This window comes from Conger conger, chromosome 11 (assembly GCF_963514075.1).
Source record: "Conger conger chromosome 11, fConCon1.1, whole genome shotgun sequence".
Classification (NCBI taxonomy): Eukaryota; Metazoa; Chordata; class Actinopteri; order Anguilliformes; family Congridae; genus Conger; species Conger conger.
In genome coordinates, this window is record NC_083770.1 from 15,319,335 (window position 1) to 15,339,493 (window position 20,159).

The 20,159-nt window shown below is 44.4% G+C and overlaps 1 protein-coding gene across 1 annotated transcript; it reads left to right on the forward strand.

The window, feature by feature from the left end:
- The first annotated feature begins 389 nt into the window (after nt 1-389).
- On the forward strand, nt 390-14,888 carry rorb (RAR-related orphan receptor B). The gene is made up of 10 exons (XM_061260585.1): nt 390-408; nt 1,618-1,703; nt 3,808-3,949; nt 4,444-4,854; nt 8,487-8,608; nt 10,284-10,416; nt 10,762-10,869; nt 11,279-11,389; nt 13,291-13,403; nt 14,733-14,888. The coding sequence occupies exons 1-10, from the start codon at nt 390-392 to the stop codon at nt 14,886-14,888; spliced, it is 1,401 nt and encodes a 466-aa protein (XP_061116569.1).
- The last annotated feature ends 5,271 nt before the right edge of the window (nt 14,889-20,159 follow it).

The following is a 20,159-nucleotide window of genomic DNA, read 5'->3' on the forward strand; positions in this document are numbered from 1 at the left end:
ATGAGATTTAGTTTAGTTAAGGTATGTACATTAGTTTTTTTTGCTGTTGTTGGGTTGGATGGGGGGAGGGGCGGTATGAAGAGGTCTCAGCGTCAGGGAGACGGTCAGCTCCGAGTCTCTGAGTCGCCTTGCGTTCTCGCTCCTCTTGGCTGCGCGGCCGGCTCTAAGTGGTGAAACAGCGTTTCCGCAGCTTAGCGGCATGGAACATTCCATATTCGACACGTCTTCCCCCTCTAATCTCATTACAGAGCTGTTGCTGCAGAGGCTGCTGTAACTGCTTAACCTATCAGCTGAGAGATACACACACACACACACACACACACACACACACTAGCGAGTTCCTCTCTGCAGACACCACACTGCAGCTCCACTGTCAGGCATATCCAAAAATGAAAACTGATGTCGTGGGTAAGCGAGACTTCCTGTTTTTGAGTGACTGTGTTTTGGTTGGGGGGAGGGGGGGTCGGGGGTCTGTAAGCCATGTGGGGGATGGGGGAGGGTCTTGTGCCTGCAGCTCGCGCTGAACTTCTTTGAACTTTGTACTGCATGTGACAGCTCTCCTCGCGTTCTCAGAAGGACCAAATACAAGGATGCGTGACGTTTATTGCGCCATTAAAATTTTAAAAAACCTTTTTATTTTATTCACTGCCTTTGTTAGTGTTAGTGTTCGGGCATTAGAGGTCGTTGCTGTGTGTGTGTTGTCTACGCGTACAGAACACAAGGCTTTGCGAATGGGCAGAATGTAGCTCACGACCCAAACGGGGCCTTGCTTCACAGAAAGCGCGTTCTCTGAGAGCTGCTTTGCAGCGGCTGCTGGCCTGCGGTGCTTACGGGACGCTCTCCCCCACGCGTCACAGAGTTCCTCCTCCTTCCGGCCCACGCTGCCCCTCAACCCGGCTCTCGGTAACGTCTATGGTTTTGGGCGGAGGGCGCGGGCTCTGGTTTCGCCCTCGCCAGGCCCACGCAGAGGGGCTGCGTGCAGTGCGTCAGCCGAACGAGACGAGCCTGGCTCTGGCATTCGATGCGCCTCCCTGGGCATAGGCGAAGGGAGATTAATTGTGAATCACTGCGTCAGATTATCCATTTTGGAGCGCAGAGAAGCATGTTCTCATATAATTTAGGATTAGATTGTGTGGCTAATCTCGTTATGGGGAGTGTGCCGCCTCAGCCTCCCTGGGGTGCCTGGCTGACATCCCTGAGCCCTTTCCTCACTTGTTTCTCATTCATTTCAAAAGAAGAGATTCATACGTTTTGAGGGTTTTGGCCTATACTGTATTTGTTTCCCACTTGTTTCTCATTCATTTTGATGGAAGAGATTGTTATGGGAGGTTTCTGGCAAGCAGCCAAAACCAGCCTTCATTTTTGAAGCTCATTTCATGGTCTTGTTGAGAGTTGGTGCTCACTAGCATCAATGTAGTTGGCTCCAGTAAAAGTCCAGTCTCTAGCTCCAATCTGTACAATATGGCAAATGACAAATCGCTTTTTACGAGCCCGCGGATCATCGAGGAGTGACGTCACAGACGCTTTGTTCATGTTTTTCTACAGTCTGTGGTCTTGGGTCTGCTGTGCGCTCGTGTCTGACTTATTTCTCTTTCTCTCTCTGTTGTTCCTCCACAGCCCAAATCGAAGTCATACCCTGCAAGATCTGCGGGGACAAGTCATCCGGGATCCACTACGGAGTCATCACCTGTGAAGGCTGCAAGGTGAGAGAGAGAGAGAGAGAGAGAGAGAGAGAGAGAGTGAGAGAGACAGAGAGAGTGAGAGAGAGACAGAGAGAGAGAGTGAGAGAGTGTGAGAGAGAGATAGAGTGAGTGAGCGAGAGACAGACAGAGAGTGAGAGAGAGAGAGAGACAGAGAGAGAGTGAGAGAGAGACAGCCAGAGAGTGAGAGAGAGAGAGACAGAGACAGACATAGAGAGACAGAGAGAGAGCGAGAGTGAGAGTATGTGAGAGAGAGAAATAGAGAGAGGGAGAGATAGAGAGAGGGAGAGAGAGTGAGAGAGAGAGAGAGGTTCAGTCATTGTTCAGTCACTAGCATGTTTTCCAATGCTGTCTGTGTAATGTTTTTGTAATCAAAAGTACAAATGTGACAAAGGGATAATCTAGCTCTAAGCCCATTTTCATACAAGGATATTCCCATCATGCATAGGGAAGAGGACAGAGATAATTCCCGTTACATTACATTATAAGAAGAAAAGGTGGAGTCATTGCCCAATGACATAATTCACTTCCACCTCAAATTACAGATATAAATTAAAGATTCGGGTTTCCACACCCCCACTGGGGCCACCCAACCCACCCTCTGCAATTCCCTGTATCCCACTAATACCCCTATAATTGAAAAACATTAGTGTAAACGTTAGCTAAATTGAAGCACACACACATAAAAAGGAAGAGTAGTCACGTTTTAATCCAATGAGTCCATTGCCACACAAGTCCAATGCATGCAGTGTACATAGGAACCAATAACATTGTTTAAATTATGCTTACGTTGCATTCCCCTCCTCTGTTACAAATGGTTTATACTATATAATATTACCCTGTAGACGTTTGCTGTTTGCTTATTGGTAATACATGTCTGCGGAGATTGGTTCCCCAGTCAACAATATAAGTCACATGGGCCTCATTTCCAGTACCCCGCCCACTCCCAGTAAACCAACCGGGGGTGGCAGTGGGAGGCTGCGGTGCGGATATCGTATTTGATCCCTGCGTTTCCGAAATGATCGCACAGCAGTTACTCCGAGGGTAGGGCAGAATCTACCCAGTCAGGATTTATAGGTGGAGCTGGTCTTTAAATAGACGCAGGATGGAGCAGTTGACGAGCCCAGCCCTAATCCGTCCCGAGGACCCGCAGAATCAGCTCACATCTCCAGCGCCTGCTGTGAACGTGTGGCCGGGCCGGTCCCCTGATCCCACTCAGGGGGCGTTAAGCAGCAGGCTTTAATGGGATGGCTAATGAACTTTGCTGTTAATAAAACAAACTCTCCCATAATGTTCCGGTTGGGATCGCACACTCTCAGAAGAATGGGTTTCAAAAGCGTCATCCGTGTCTGCGTAGAGCAGGGTGGCCCAACTATTTGTTTCGGCTCTAATTTGGCATGTTTTGCTCTACTAATGAGCAGCGTCAATGAGATTTCTAGCTGTTGAATGAGAGGTGCTTTGTTAGGGTTGACCGTTGTTCGTGAAGACCTACATGACGGTAAATCTCCAGGAACAGGGTTGGGCAGCCCTGCCATGGAGTTCAAGGGTTCTATATCGAGCAAAATGGTTAAATCATAGAGGGTTCCAGAAAGAATTAAAATTCTTCCCCTCTGAAGACAAGCCAAAGAAGCCTTTCAGAGCCTAAGACTGTACATGTCTCCACGTCTCCTCTTTGTCTGTTTGGATCAGTGGAGCTGAGAATGACTTGCTTTATGCTCAAAACTTCAGACAGGACTCGGGATCTGATGCAGTGAGACATAAGCTCAAAGAGTAATGTGAGGAAAAAGAACGGATATTCACCCAAACACGCGATCATGTTTTCTGTCTGGTTGTCACCACTCCTCTCTTTCACATTCAACCCCAATTAACCCCAATCTTTCTCACACAAATATGTCTTGCTGTCTCTGACCATCTGTCTGCCTGGCAATCTGCCTGTCTGTTTGTCTGTCATAAGATGTGTACTAGCAATTAGGCAAATTGGTGCACTGGATATGTGAAACTATGTCCAAATGGGAATGGCATTGGTTTTCAGTTCTGTCTTAACTCTGTGTTTATTGGGCTAATTTACTAATCGATACGTTTTCCTTTTCTTTCCGGAATATTCCAGGGGTTCTTCCGAAGGAGCCAACAGAACAATGCCTCCTACTCCTGCCCCCGGCAGAGGAATTGTTTAATCGACAGGACAAACAGGAATCGATGTCAACACTGCCGCCTGCAGAAGTGTCTCGCCCTCGGAATGTCTAGAGATGGTGAGAGCGGCGTTTTCTCATTGTTAACCGGAGTTAAACTGGCCTGACCATTCTCTAAAAACACTGCAGGTTGAGCGACTGGCAGAAGAGGCTTGCCTCAACGCAATCAGTACATTTGACAACCATCGCGGGATTGCTTTCCTACCGCAATCTGTAGATTAAGCAGCCTCCTAGAAGCCTGTTCTTACCCGCAGTCTGTAGAGTTCAGGAATGAAACAAGTGAGAAACGGCACAGATTTCAGCGAGAACCAGACAGCAGATAAGACGCTGGTAGTAGCTGGAGTGTAACATCCTATTTCCCTCTCTCTCCCCCCTTCTCTCTCTCTTCCCCTCTATCCCTCTCTCCCCCTCCCTCTCTCTCCCACTCCCCCTTTCTCTCTCCCTTCTCCCTCCATCTCCTCCTCTTCCCCTCCCTCCCCTCTTCCCCTCTCTCTCCCCCTCCCCTCTCTCTCCCCTCTCCCCCTCCCCTCCTCTCTCCCCCCCTCTCCCCGTAGCGGTGAAGTTCGGGCGCATGTCTAAGAAGCAGAGGGACAGCCTGTACGCGGAGGTGCAGAAGCACCAGCAGAGGCTGCAGGAGCAGCGGCAGCAGCAGACGGGCGAGGCCGAGGCTCTGGCCCGCGTCTACAGCAGCAGCCTGTCCAACGGCCTCAGCAACCTCAACACCGAGATCGGCGGCACCTACGCCAACGGGCACGTCATCGACCTGCCCAAACCGCCGCCCGGCAACGGCTTCTACGGCGTGGACTCCACCCAGCCCTCGCCCGACCAGTCCGGGCTGGACATGGCGGGCATGAAGCAGATCAAGCAGGAGCCCATCTACGACCTCACCCCCGTGCCAAATCTCTTCGCCTACAACTCCTACCCCGACGGGCAGCTGGCGCCCGGAGTCACCATGACCGAGCTCGGTACGTCAACCCCTCACCTTCGACCCCTCACCCACTGACCCCTGTCCCCCGGCTGATTTTGGTACTGAACTACACTCGAAGGGAGGACAGCTCCAATAGGACAGCCCTATCTAGTTAAACGGTTCTTTGTCAGGCAAAATGGTTCTTTGTCTGGGAGCATTCATACTTCACACCAATGACAGAAGGTTCGATAAAGAACTAGAAAGGGTTCCTCTGTGGAATAGAGCCGTGAAACTCTGTGAACTCGTCAGTGGGTTATCAATGCGGGAGGCAGCCATACCATCATGCACCCTGAGGAGATGCCGTATTTCAGATGAGACGTTAAACTGAGGTCCTGACTCCTGTGGTTATTACACATCCCATGACACTCATCGCAAAGAGAAGGGGGTTCCCTGGTGTCCTGGCTAAATTCTGTACCAGGCTCTCTCAACCTGCCACCTAATAATCCCCTGATTGAATTGCCTAAATTATTGTTCTCTCCCTCTCCACCTCTGGTGCTGATGTGTTGTGAGCTTTCAGGCACAAAATGGCTGCCGCTGCATCACCCAGGTGGGTGCTGCACATCGGTGGTGGTTGAGTTTCCTCCTCATCAGTGTAAAGCCCTTTGAGTATGAGAAATGTCATTACAAACAGCAGCTATCTTGTGTGTTAATGTCACACGCTTTCCATTCCTGCAGTCCTTTTAATCGCTGCCATATTATAATTCAGAGACACTCAAATCTGGCCCTTGAGGCCAGTAGCACTGCTGGTTTTCATTTTTCCCCTCTGATCAGAACAGGGTTGAAGCTGGCACACTTTGTGAGTTAAATCTCTGGCCAGTCAGTGGCATCAACTGATCAGTTAACTATCAGGTAGAATAGAGTACCGGTACAACTGGCCCCGGGGGGCCAGATTTCAGTATCAATGCACTAAATTCATTGAAAAATAACTTAATAGCTTAAAAAAGTAATAAAGAAAAAGACACAAGCCATAGAAAGTAAAAGTAATAGTCATGGAAAATGAAATTAAATTCCTTTTATAGCTAACAAAATAAAAAAATAAAAAAATACTCTGCACTTTGATGTCACTTTCAATCAAGGCATGCCGTGTCAAGTGGGTTGAAAGTCCTCCCGAATTTATGTATTAAAAACCCACCACACCTAAAGTGAATGGTGTCTGGCAGAAACTGCCAAGAGCATGTTCAAAACAGCCCAGCTCAACGGTTAAAAATAACCGAAAATGAATCACGTATCTCTCCGAAAAAACACATCTTTAAAATGTCATGGAGAAATCGGAACGATGAACTATCGAGTGAGTGATGGCGTGATGGAGCGTGATGTAAGAGGACATGAGCAGTTGGGGGGGGGGGGGGGGGGGGGTGTTGTTGATGAAAAGTTTTCCGAAGAAAATTTCTAATATTCCTGTGCTTGCCATCAGTCCTCCCAGTAATAAGACTTTTAATAATTTATAAATTGGGTTTCACTTCAGATTGTGGTAATGTATAAAATATAGTAACGACTACACTATACATAATTAAAATGCTTTATTGATGGTTAATTGAAAATAATAATGAGATTTAATTAATAAATGTTGCAGAATAGGTGAACAGTCCACATGGAAAGAATATAATTTTTTTGTTATTTCGAGCACTTTTGTTCTGTTGCTGCCGTCTGCACAGTGTGGCTTTATTTCATTCCAGACTGCTCGATTTTCTTATTATTAACACATTCTCTCACATTTATTAATTATGACTAAGGAACAGTGGTATATATTTTTTAACAAATGATAATAACTGTTAGTTAATACACTGAATAATGCATAGCATACTGAGTTATTTAAGGGTTTTTTTTCTTTTTAATTGAGTTAAGCAGTCTCAGAATATGTCCGTGTGTTCTTCAGTGCGGTCTTGCTGAAGGCGGCTGATGTTTAGGTCTCGATGGTGTGATGGCCTTCTGCGGGTCATCTGAATTTGAGAAATCGCCGTGCGTGCGGCCTGTGGATTGGACGTGAGCGTTGCCTGAGGGGCGGGGCCAGTGCTGGCGACTCAGAGACGGAGGCGGTCTGGAGGCTCAGACGGTCTTAGGCAGGCACATGTGTCGCGTTTAGCCGCTTGGCGTGTGTGGCAATGACGTGCCTGTGAGCCGCCGACCACGTCTGCAGGGCGGGGCGCACACTGGAGGGGCCCCGCCCGTGTTCTCCGTGTGTGAGGCGTGTGCTCCATGTACGTCGGAGCTGCCCGACCCTGTTCCAGGAGGTCTGCCATCCTGTAAGTTTTCGCTTCAACCCTAATTTGGCACACCTGACTCTACCAATTAGAAGCTCGACAAGATCTCAACGAGGTGTGCTTTGTTAGGGTTGGAGTGGAAACCTACAGGATGGTAGGTCTCCAGGATCAGGGTTGGGTAGCCCTGCTGTACATTGTATGTGTGCCCATAGTATATGCCAGTGAAGCTTGTGCCCACGTCTTTAGCATGTGTCCATATCTTTAGCATATGCCCATAACTTTAGCATGTGCTCCTATCTTTAGCAGGTGCCCATATCTTAATGTGTGCCTATATCCATGTGATTTGCTTCTCTGGAGGGCACCCTGCTTTTAAAACAACAAAAGGAAGAGCGCTATGTTCAAAGCTCACTCAGCTGTATCTAAATGAACAGCTCTAGCCATAGCTTTCTTTCCCTCTCCCTTTCTCTCTCTCCCTCTCTCTCACACACACACACACACACAGCATCATCCACCATTTCATAACACCCTAGCCCTCATTAATGACCGTCTTTCACACAACTGCGGGCTAAAAACAGGGCATATTCACTGCAGCTAAATAAAGCTCTGAGATAGCGTGGACTTAAGGATAGTGATACCATGGGCACATACAAACGGTGGCTATTCTTCATAGCTTGGCGGTTTGGGTGGTTATGACGGTGCCATCCAGGCCCTGTGATGTAACCCGTCTCCCGTTGTTCAGAAAAACACTCACGGCAGACTAAATTTAGACGTACCACATTTATTCCCGGGGTTTTTATAAAAGCGATTCTGTAGAGAAGAGTATATGTGCGGTGGGGCTGTGAGTATGTGTGGTGCGCAGTGTGTGACCCTAAAAGGCTTGAATTTCATTCAGCGTCATCATTCGATAGCAGAAAGTGATGTTTCATTTTGCTCGTGTCTTATTAAATTCGGTGTGGAGAGGTTCTCTGTGTATTCACGCTGTGTCCTCGCTGGGACGGACTCCAGTGCTCTCTGCCGTCAAACGGCCCTCCGGCTGCTACCCACAATCCACCGCATTGTGTGACCAACAACTTGGCACAATCATTTTTATCATCCAAAATAAAATGGTCTAAAAAAATGGACAATATGAATAACTGTTTGTTGATTCCTTTTTCTTTTACTGTGGAACCGAATTCTCAGAATCGGATCAATACTGGGGGGTGTCTCATAGCAACAGACACGACCCCAATCTACTGTCTAATTTTGTGTCCTCGCCTGGTGTCTGTCTGAAACACTGGCGTCGTGTCTTAATCATAAAATTATTACTGCATTCTGTTCCAGTTTGGATTTACTGGAAACCTTTAACTTCGGGTGGGGGGGAGGAGGGTGTGATGCCGTGCCCCAGTGTTACCCTGGTACCGATACTGTTCTTGTGCCTCCCCCCAAACAGATCGAATCGCGCAGAACATCATCAAGTCCCACCTGGAGACGTGCCAGTACACTGCCGAGGAGCTGCAACAGCTGGCCTGGCAGACGCACACGTACGAGGAGGTCAAGATGTACCAGAGCAAGGTGGGCCCCTGCCAGACCGCCGGGAGAGCGGGTCCGTTCGGATCCGTTTGTCCACTGCGCTCTTTTCAAATCGAACAATGACAATGAGGCGAAATTCACAACGTCTGCATTATTTCATTTGTTGTGTTTTCAAATAGACATTGCATGATATAACTGCAGTGCCGTTTAATCAGTCAAGAAAAACGTCTCTAAAACTCAGAAACTGCATTTCTCTCTCTCTCTCTCTTTTTCTGTTCTACTTTCTTTCCATTCCTGTCGCTCATCCCCTCCTCTGCCTCCCTCTCTTTTCTGCCTCTCTCTCTTTTCTGCCTCTCGAGTTATTTCTCCTCTCGCCCCCTGTCCCCTCCCCGTCTTCATTAAAAGCCGCCCTATTGGCTGATTGAAATTTCTCCGCTCGTTAGCCTCGCCGGGTAACCGCCTCCCCGAAGGCACTCCCGCCACAAAGGGAAGCGCCCAAACCGAATCTAATCCCGCTAAAGAGCGCCAGCGCTCTCCCGCTGACGACGGCCTCTTCTCGAGCAGAGCGTCCGCGCTGCCACAGCCGAGCCGGCTTTTCATTAAAACCCGCCGAGCCGCCGCTAATGGCCCGGGCCAAATTAGAACTGAAGACGTCTTCCCTCTCCCTGTGTCAAACTGATTATTAGTAATTATTCTGGGAGATATACGTATAAAAAAAACCTTTGAAAATGTATTTCACGGACATCTTCTGACAGTGGAAATTAAGAATGCATAGAGAAAAATTGCTGAGATCATATTCTTTGTTACAGGAGTCTTTTTTTTTTTTTTCACTGCAGCCAATTTACAAGTTTTGAAAAGTGAAGGAAAAACCTTCTGTTTGTTGTATAGGTTAACCCGGGTGATTTCTGATAGCAAGCAGAAGTTCTTGGAGTGTGAACACAAGTTCAGACTTCATGAGATGCATGTTTTCAGCCTGCACTTTTGTTTCATGTTGTACACGAAAAGTTTTGTTTTTACTTTTTTTGTAAAACCTTCCACGGGCTTGCATCTCCTCTTGTCAGAGCACAGATTTTCTGCTGTTTTCTGTCTTTTCCCTTGTCTTTTCCGCAATGTACTGTACTTTAAGTCATTAAGAATTCATACCCTCTATTTTAATATGAAGTACTGTGCTATTGCAAGTGAGTGCTATGAATCAGCTATGCTGCTTCATGCTGTTACATAACTTGTGCAGCTCATTAGCTAAAGGGTCAAGAGTGATATGATAAGGGTTAGGGTTGCAGTGAGGTTGATAGCTAGAATTTCAGGGAGCAGTGGTAATATTTGTGATATAAGGTCAAGTTGATATGCTGTCAGCATATTATTATAATGCAGCTGTTAATGCTTTATTAACCCTTCATAACAGCTCCATATTATAAAATGCTTCCAATGAATGAAAATGAAACCATTATCAACTGGACAGCCTGTTTTTGTCATTGTAATGGCATTATATGTTTAACAATGTGCATGATCTTGTGTCTGTGTGTGTGCGTGCGTGCGTGTGTGTGTGTGTCTGTGTGTGCGTGCGTGTGTGTGTGTGTGTGTGTCTGTGTGTGTGTGTGTGTGCGTGCGTGTGTGTGTGTGTGTGTGTCTGTGCATGTGTGTGTGTCTGTGTGTGTGTACGTGCATGTGTGTGTGTGTGTCTGTGTGTGTGTGTGTGTGTGTGTGTGTGTGTCCTCAGACGCGGGACATGCTTTGGCAGCAGTGCGCCATCCAGATCACACACGCGATACAGTACGTGGTCGAGTTTGCCAAACGCATCACTGGCTTCATGGAGCTCTGTCAAAATGACCAGATCCTCCTCCTCAAATCAGGTACGATGATTCCCAATACGTTTTTAAAAACATGACACTTCAGCCTGGATCAGGGCTCCAAATTGTTAGCATTTCATACAAAACTCAGCTCTTAATTATTCAATTAGCCTAATACTACATGTATGTGTGATGTGATGCATTGTAATATCTTTTGGCTGTTTACTGATATGAGCATTTGCCTGTATTGATATTATTAGCTTATTAGCTAACAGAGTACAAATAGAAACAAACCTATTAACATTAGTCTGTAACAGTGTCTTAAATCTCTTTTTCTTCAGAAAGTTTCTTCAGAAGTTGGCAGTTTAGAAAAGTTTCAAATTCGGCTTGTTCGTGTTTTCCCCAAAGGTTGCCTGGAGGTCGTCTTGGTACGAATGTGTCGGGCATTCAACCCCCTGAACAACACGGTCCTGTTTGAGGGGAAGTACGGGGGCATGCAGATGTTCAAGGCCCTAGGTACGCCGACCGCACAGCAACCACAGATCAACCGCAAACCAACCGTAAAACAACCGCAAGCCCGATCTAGGCCAGAGAGCCGGCGTCTGACTATTGGACCATTAATAACGCAGAGCTTTTTTAAGATCCGAACGGGACTCATCCGTAGCTTGAGGGGTGCTGCTTGTGGGTCAGGAAAGTAGAGCAAGTTTACTGTTGGGGGAGGTTTGGGAGAGGGGCGAAAGGAAGGAGGGGTGAGAGGAAGAGAAGATTTTAAGAGCTGAGCGTATTAGGCAATTGGGTACATGTTTATTATAGTTGTACCTATTCAGTTACTGATGTTATTGTCCTTTTGACATGGATAACTACATGCACAACCACACCTCCAAACTGAGATCTGTCTGTGTGTGCGTCCGTCTCCCCTCCGCAGGCTGTGATGACCTGGTCAGCGCCGTCTTCGATTTCGCCAAGAGCCTGTGCTCCCTGGCGCTGACCGAGGAGGAGATCGCCCTGTTCTCCGCCGCCGTCCTCATCTCCACAGGTGAGATGGATCGCCGTGCCTCCATGGCCAGTCTCTCACCTGGGTTCAGCTACAGGCCCAGTCTCTCACCTGGGTTCTGCTACAGGCCCAGTCTCTCACCTGGGTTCAGCTACAGGCCCAGTCTCTCACCTGGGTTCAGCTACAGGCCCAGTCTCTCACCTGGGTTCTGCTACAGGCCCAGTCTCTCACCTGGGTTCAGCTACAGGCCCAGTCTCTCACCTGGGTTCTGCTACAGGCCCAGTCTCTCACCTGGGTTCAGCTACAGGCCCAGTCTCTCACCTGGGTTCTGCTACAGGCCCAGTCTCTCACCTGGGTTCAGCTACAGGCCCAGTCTCTCACCTGGGTTCAGCTACAAGCCCGAGTCTCTCACCTCAGTTCAGGTGCAGGCCTGGGTCTCTCACCTGGGTCCAGCTACAGGGATCTGTTAGCTTTCGCGATGGGGCCTAACTCACTCTTTCCATCGGCTTCAGCTTCACTGGTTTTAGTTCACCTGGTTTCTGGTCAACAGCTTCAGCTTTGGGGCTTGATTTTGTCAGTGAACTCCAGCCATGAATTTGTCTCTAAAAATCTTTAAAATTGATATTGGCTGTACAAAATTAATACTTGTGAAAGTGTAATTGAAGGAATTTGGTTTTCTGCTGCTTATTAGGAAACATTCCTTTTCTCTGTAGATGTTCAGTACATATCCTGTGAGACCAAGTGACAAAGTGAATTCGGTCTCCAGTATTCCCAAACACACTTCTTCCCATTGAATGTGTTGTTGAATGAGGATTGGATTTTCCATCAGAATATCTAACTTTTTAATAAAGTCCATTATAAGAATATTCATCTAAAAATATGGTCCTTGAAAATTGTCCATGAAGCTAAAATCTTTTCCTTTAGAAATATTTGTCAGAACCCTGCTCTTAAGTTCAGCTAGAGGGTGATTTTAAGCTTTAGTGAGAAGAGATCTAACAAGGTTTCTCACATAAATGTGTAGCTGTGAGGTTCCTTTTTATTAAAATATATTTCATTTGTCACCTTGTGGCATTTCAGATTGCCACTTTTATTTATTTCTGAATCTTCCAAAAAAGCACCGTCATCTCCATTCTCTCATCTCACCTCAGTTCAAATGAACAGTCGTTTAAATTTAAATTGGGAATATTTGATATATTCTATAATTGTGAAGTTACCTTTTGATTTCAAATGCCCAATTCCATTTTCCTTTTGAAGTTGCAGATTAAAAAGAGCAAAGAAATATTAAGTAAGCCCTTTCCAAAGTACCCCTCCTCCCCCTTCAAGAGATTTCATTTTCTGAGTGGCTTGTACAATACTGAATATTCTGAAATGCACCAACTGCTGCATTTGAAAATTTAAATCTGAGTCTGTAGATTTGCCTTGTTTAAACAATTTAGATTCCGACAATTATATCTCTTATTCTTTGTCTGTCTCCATCTTGCTCTCTCTCATGTTCTCTCAATTTGCTAGTTCTCTCAAGTTTCTAACAGGTAATAGTGGTAGATACCAAATGCACATTCATATTTTTGAAAATTAATATTGCATTAATTTCTATCCAAATGCAACAGGAATTATTGTAAACAAAATCATTATACCGCAAAATTACAAGGGACCTTTACAATTATTCCGTTTTAAACCAAAAGTGACAGTTTTAAATTACTTGTTTATCTTATTCATAGCTACATGCTTACAGTATTTTATTCAGCGCTACTACATGGTTTTCAGTGTACAATTCATTTCTACAGCCGGATATCAACTGAAACAAGTTATGTGAAGTACTTTGCTCAAGGGAACAGCAGCAGTTTCCTACCCGGGGATCGGTAGGATAAAATCGGGAGCCTCTCATGCTGTGACACGTTTGGCTGCATTTTTTCACGTTCCCTCTTTCTGTGTGTAATTGTCAGACCGTCCCTGGCTGATGGAGCCCCGTAAAGTGCAGAAACTCCAGGAGAAAATCTACTTCGCCCTGCAACACGTCATGCAGAAGAACCACCTGGACGAGGACGCGCTGGCCAAAGTACGTACCGCACCTTCACTGCACCTCTCTTACACCCTTTTTACAGCCCTGTTACGCCCTCCTTACACCCCTGTTACACCCTCATTTAGAGCATCCCCTCACAACTAACATGGAATGAGGTTACACAGTAAAATGTTTAGTGTCAATCCAACTCAGAATACATATGATTCCAACAGAGACCATATATATCTTTAAGAGTTGATTCAACAATGAACATTTTACTGTGTAGTTATCTGAAAAAAATAATAGTAATAAATCCATGGACTAAAATGTACCTGTAGTGTGTGAAGTTCTGTGAGCATTTTTTAGTCCATTCATGTCATTTCATTTCTTGAACTTGAATAAACTCAGCTCAGCTCCACTACCTATGTTTCCATGAAAATCTATTTTACCCTGGAGCACCTGCAGTGATCCACAGCCAGCTCACAGGAGTTAGCAGCGCGGCTGCTTTGTGTGTTCACGCAGTCCCTCACTGAGAGCTCCTCTCACACGGGTGGATTTACCACTGGGGAGCTGACTTTCCAAAAGCCGTGTAAATTTGGCGCAGATGAAAACGTGGCTCCAGGTTCACGCAGGGCCATTCTGGGGAAGCACTCTCCGCCTGGTGTAAAAGAGCTTCAGCTCTGCCCCGAGCTGCATTTCCTGGTTTCATTTTTCATTTTTGGTGGCATCTATCTGGAGAAGGAAATACACCGCCATATAGCGCCGTGGGCTGCAGGATTTTCTTCAGAAACCCCGCTGGGATGCGTCTCGCTCCGGTAGCTAATCTGGTTTGTGTAGTTTGATCGTATTAAAGGGTTTTGTATTACCGCTGACTGTGGAGCGCAGCGTGGTTTATTCTTTACCTAGGGTTTCTGAGAATCTCACAAAGGCATTGCGATGCGGGCATAGCAAAGACAGACCTGAGACATGTCTCTTCTGATCATCTCTCGCTGCTAGCCTTCGGGGGGAGGCAGCCAAAGCATCCCTTACACATTTTACACACCTCGCAGTCATACTGTGAACTCCCTGTGAACTCCCTCGCTGTATCCACGGACACTGAATCCTCTCTGAAGCGCAGGGTTGTCCGTTACGTTTATACTGTGCCCCAGCAGACTAAGTCTGTCACTCCATTCCTTTATACACAAATGTTTAGTTGAGGGCTTTGTTTCTTAGTACTCTTCAACTGTTTCTAACAACCTTCTGTGTGTGTGTGTGTGTGTGTCTGCCTGCCTTTCCTGTGTGTGTGTGTGTCTGCCTGCCTTTCGTGTGTGTGTGTGTGTGTGTCTGCCTGCCTTTCGTGTGTGTGTGTGTGTGTGTGTATGTGTGTCTACCCTTGTGTCTCCCCAGCTGATCGGCAGGATCCCCACGTTATCAGCGCTTTGTACGCTGCACACGGAGGAGCTCCGGACCTTCCAGCAGCTGCACCCCGAAACCGTCAACATGCTCTTCCCCCCCCTGTACAAAGAGCTCTTCAACCCAGACTCTTCCACCGGGCCCAAGTGACTGCTGGAGGAGGGGCAGGGGGGAGAGACGTGGCCCGTCCGACCCTGACTGCCTGTGACCCCAGCCTGACCGTCTGCGAACGGACCCTAGCTGTCAACAGTCCGGCCCGCGAAGACAACAAACAACAGCAACAACAACAACTGCCACTACAACAGTAACCATTCTGTCCCGAAAAAAAAAGGAAACATCACATCTGAAACACTAGGAATGTCCTGCACTTAAACTGATTTTATTCACCGATACAGTCTACGAATGTAAATATCGGGCCCAAGATAAGGGGCTTTCAAGAACTGACCAGAAATGTACAGAACTTCAGAACAATTTAATTTGTCTTTTAATTGGGTAAGCTTATTTGTTCTTTTTTTTTCTTTTTTATATATTGTGGTATTGAAGGATAATGGGGAAGAGGAGTAGTTTTTGTTGATTTCCCCAAAGGGAGGGGGGAGGGGCTGGGGTAAAAAAAAAAAAAGAAGAATTCATAAAGCTATTGTAGATACTCTAGTGCAGAGCAGATTTTCAGTATTAATTCTTGTTCTGTTTCTAATTTAGTCCTAATTTAAAACAAAATCTGCCTGAAAGGCTAAAAATTTGTCTGTGTTTTGTTAGTTTTACATGTACAGAATTTGTAAAGTTTAAATAAGACTTGTAAAAGAACTTTGTGGTAAACTGGGAACATAATGATTAGCTTGGGTACAAAAAGAAGCCTTGTCTGGATTCTATAGACATGTTCATATAAAGAGGATATTACTGTCAGTTGAGGATTATAGAACTGTAAATTATTTTTTGTTTTCTAAAATGGTAATTTTTCCACATTGAAGATATAGGCTATATTTTGTGAAAATGCTGTGGCTGAACAAAATTTGCTGTCCTTTCAATGACATTTTATAGCTGCACTAAGGTCAGTAGTGACTGGGCTGCTGTTGAACAATCGCTGATGATCCGTCGCTGTAGGGGAGAAGACAAAAAAGACTTGCCACCTCAGCTGGTGTCGAGCGCTATCTCGAGGTGTTTTGTGATGTTGGCTCATCGCGATAAGGTTGCTTTAACATCGCGAGGAGGCCGCGTCCTCAACCAACCGAAAAATTTGCAACAATAGAGACATTTTGCACAGAAGCCTGCAAAGACAAGAGGCTAGTTCAACAAAAGGTTTTTTCGCAGAACAGCAATAATTATGTCATTACTCCATTTGTAGGAAATTTCCTACGAACAGGGTATTTTCTATAAGCAGAGTTTGAACTACAAAATGCAATACATATATTACTAGAAAGCAAAACAGAAATAGTATATGCTTTAAGAATATATATTGAAAGCAATCATTCTAGCCTACTACTGGATTTGAATTTGCATTCATTGTCATTTTTTTCCACAAGTTAAAGGGCCGATTGATTTCACATTTTGGGTTGATGCATCCGCTAGATTTGTCAGGCATTTTTCAAGTGTGTTCCTGCATCCTTAACGATTCTACCGCCGGGAGAAGTTCTCTCATGAAGGTCTGATTGACAGAGCTCTGGAACGAAAATAGCTGTGACACACAGTCAGCCTACTGATCATTGCAATCATGGAGAATTCAATCTCTTCTCCCCTGTCTCGCCGCATAAAAAACCTAATACTTTCATGAGCAAATTGTACTCGGTTACATTGTCGAAGCATCATATTTTGGGGTACGTGCATCTCTTCTGGTTACCTTGGAAACATAGTTTGGCTATTGGAAGGTGCGTGCTGCCAAGGCACTCGCAAGCACTTGAAAACGTCATGTTTAATTTTGTGATGAAATAGCCTGTATTTCTGTCAGATACAGCGGTGCTTGTTTTCTATGGTTCTCAAGGGGAAAAACCTGCAAACTTTAGTTCCTCTACATATAGTTTTGCTTAAAGTTTGGCATTTGATAACCATTCCCGTAGCACCGTACACTGTGCAAGAATTTTGCATTTGCGTTCACAAAATCTATCCGAGTGCCATCAGCTGGCACTTACTGTACAGAGCCATTCCTGTCTCGTCATTGGTTTAAAAAGACTTAATTGACAGAAACTCACGCTTCTTGGTACCATGCAATTCTGGAACACAGTGCAATCGAATCATTCCACTAAAAAAAGTTTCCAGTTGCAATACTTCAATCGAATTTTAATAGAAAACTGTGCTAGACAATCACTTAGTGTGTTTTTATTTATTTTGTAGTAAGTCAATATTTATCTGAAATTCTCAGCATGTCTGCCTACTTTTTTTAAATAACTGTAATTAAAATTGTTTGGCCACTACGAATAACTGCTTTTGGTTAGTATATGTTCTATTTATTTTTGAATACTCAGGGGCACAAAAATCGGTTAGTAAAAACATACTTTTCTCTCATTGTACATTGTACAAAAAAACAATTACAGTTTGAAGGCTAAGTTTGAGGGTGGGGGCACTAGCATTAGTTATTTTGAGAACATACACGGCCCAACAGGATACACTGTTTAAAATACTTGGCTTCACCACTAGATGGGGGCATTATAAAGTTATTTCATAATTTTGTCACTTCACTGCGGTAAAAAAATATACCTGTAATACGGCTCTTCCTTATTACAGTCTTTTTTTAGTAATCAGAAATTGGCTGGCAAATAACTTTAAGAACTGAGGACACACCGCTGTTCTTTGGCCCGATGGGGAAACCCTCTGATCTGCATTGGGTATTGTACAGACCAGAAGAGGGCTTATGTGTTGATGGTATATCAACAACCTACCTTGACTTTCATGTTAAGTGAATTGAAGCACACAGTAAAATGATGTTACTTTAACAACAACAGGGTCCAACAGGGATCAATTGAAGGACTTAAAAGGAATCACTGGTAATATTATTAGTCAAAACAATCAGTGAAAAAAGATCTATACAAATCCAGAATATATAAATAAGTGTGTGACATACATTACCCAGCGTTATTTTTGCATGATGCTAACAAAATTAATGTGACTCTTGGTCAGATTCCTGCAGTAATCTTTGTTACAACTTTGTCTTTTCCCCCAAAAGCTTACCTGAACGCCCAGTTCATTGCTTTGGATGCAGTTCAGACCTATTCACGCTGCAGTTTGGTCTGTTCAAACCTATTCACACTGCAGTTTGGTCTGTTCAAACCTATTCACACTGCAGTTTGGTCTGTTCAAAACTATTCACACTGCAGTTTGGTCTGTTCAAACCTATTCACACTGCAGTTTGGTCTGTTCAAACCTATTCACACTGCAGTTTGGTCTGTTCAAACCTATTCACACTGCAGTTTGGTCTGTTCAAACCTATTCACGCTGCAGTTTGGTCTGTTCAAACCTATTCACACTGCAGTTTGGTCTGTTCAAACCTATTCACACTGCAGTTTGGTCTGTTAAACCCTATTCACACTGCAGTTTGGTCTGTTCAAAACTATTCACATTGCAGTTTGCTCTGTTCATAAAGCAATGGGAGCCATTTTGTGTATTTGTCACAAAAAATGTCTTGTTATTTCACTAATACACCTTCTGACAAGAAAGTCTATCAGTTTAAATAAAAAGATATGTGTCTGTCAAGCAGTCATCTGTTGTAAAATGAATTTACTGAAGAATGGAATCTGACCTAAGTCAAAAGAGAATCAGTTTTCTCTTTTGCAGCAAACAAAGAAAATCTTTTTTTGCCACCATCTCTCACACCACCCCTATTCTCACACTTGCTAGCCTCCACCCCCAAGAAACGCCGCACCCCACTAACAACATCCGTCAGTCACCTTGGATAGACAATCACTTCTCAATGTAGCTGCTGCCAGCTGCATCCTCTCTCAGGGAACTTTCTTTGTGCTTAAAAGAAAATTTAAAAAAATCACCACTTTTTGGAAATAATGACTTGCAGTGCGCAAACTAGGACATACCCAGACAAGGCTTTCTCCTGTGTAGATGGAGAGCAATTAGCTGGTTTTGCAGTCAAAGCATGGATGTGTTTTGATTAAATTTTAAGAAGTTTAATAATTAATATAACAACAGTAATAATGAAAATTCTCTCCATAAACAATAAATAAGTCAGTAAAAAAGGAAGAAGAAAAAAACATGCTGACACTGTGGGTTCAGCTGAAATCGACTGACTTCTGCTCTTGTTTTTAAGTTCTGCTTCTTTCTCACTTAAACTGTGAAGGGGCTTGGTCTGGGGCAAAGTTTTTTTGGTTTGTTCATTTAAAAACATTTATCAAACATTATCACTGTAGCAATAACTGGAAGCATTTAAACACTGTCATGTTTGCATTGTAAACAAAACAAAACAAAAAAATGTCTATATAATATTGTTGTTTGATCTTATTTTTGTTTTTTATTTTTGCATGCCGTCGCATTAAAATGAAGTTTCCTGTGATGCTTCGGGCTGGGGTTAAGGACAGGGGTGTTTTTAGGGAGCCGGGTGGGTTAGTCTCTCTGAATGTCCTGGGGCTTTTTCCAATATGGATAGAGCTGTACACATAACAGTGAGTGTGCCTCTGTGGGGAGTTTGGGGGCCCTCAGACGCCCCCTACAGGTGGTAGAAGTCTTTACACTGGGACTGCTTGTGATTCCAAGGTTTGGTTTTCTTTGATAGGTTAAATACAGTGAACTATTTTTTTTTTTGCACAAAGCAAAAGCTAGTGAGAAGGAGGACGTGGATATTTAAAAAATAAATGTAGCTAAATGCATTACAATGCATGAAATTGGGATGGTGTAGCTTCAAATTTGTCTTTTGTCGTACAGATTAGAATGTGTTTGCCTCCCAAAAAAAAAAATTTAAAATATGTAGCACCCATGACCAAAACCCTTACGAGGAACCTAGGGTACTTTAATACTGTGTAAGGACTAGAAACAAAAATAAAAAATCAATATTTTTTGAAGTGCCATAGCTAGAGTGAAGTCTTCTCAAAGGCATCATGGGATAGATGCTTTACTGTACACGTCTACTGGAGAACCAATCAAACTGGAGAATTCATAAGCAAGTGTGAAAATAATTACAATGTTTTTTTGGTTGTTTTTTTTATGAAAGGTCCTGGCCAATTGAGAACCTGTTACCTGTTAGCTATGAACCCAATATTGTGGCCAGCTCAAAGCCACTTTGAAGGATGGGGTTTTATTTGTTTGGTTTTTTGTTTGTTTGTTTTGTTTTTTTGTTTGATTTATGGAAGTTCTGAATTGGTCAGGTCCCCTTTAGTGTTTCTTCCTTCAAGTTGTAAATACTAAGTGAAGGACTGAAAATGATTTTGTTAAATTCTATATTTTATGCTTTTGTAGACATTTGTGGGAAAAAAAAATAAAGCAAATTTT

Coding starts and splice junctions, on each gene's coding strand:
- rorb (XM_061260585.1), top strand. Junction 1,704..3,807: donor TCACCTGTGAAGGCTGCAAG/GTGAGAGAGAGA, acceptor GGAATATTCCAG/GGGTTCTTCCGAAGGAGCCA. Junction 10,870..11,278: donor GCAGATGTTCAAGGCCCTAG/GTACGCCGACCG, acceptor TCCCCTCCGCAG/GCTGTGATGACCTGGTCAGC.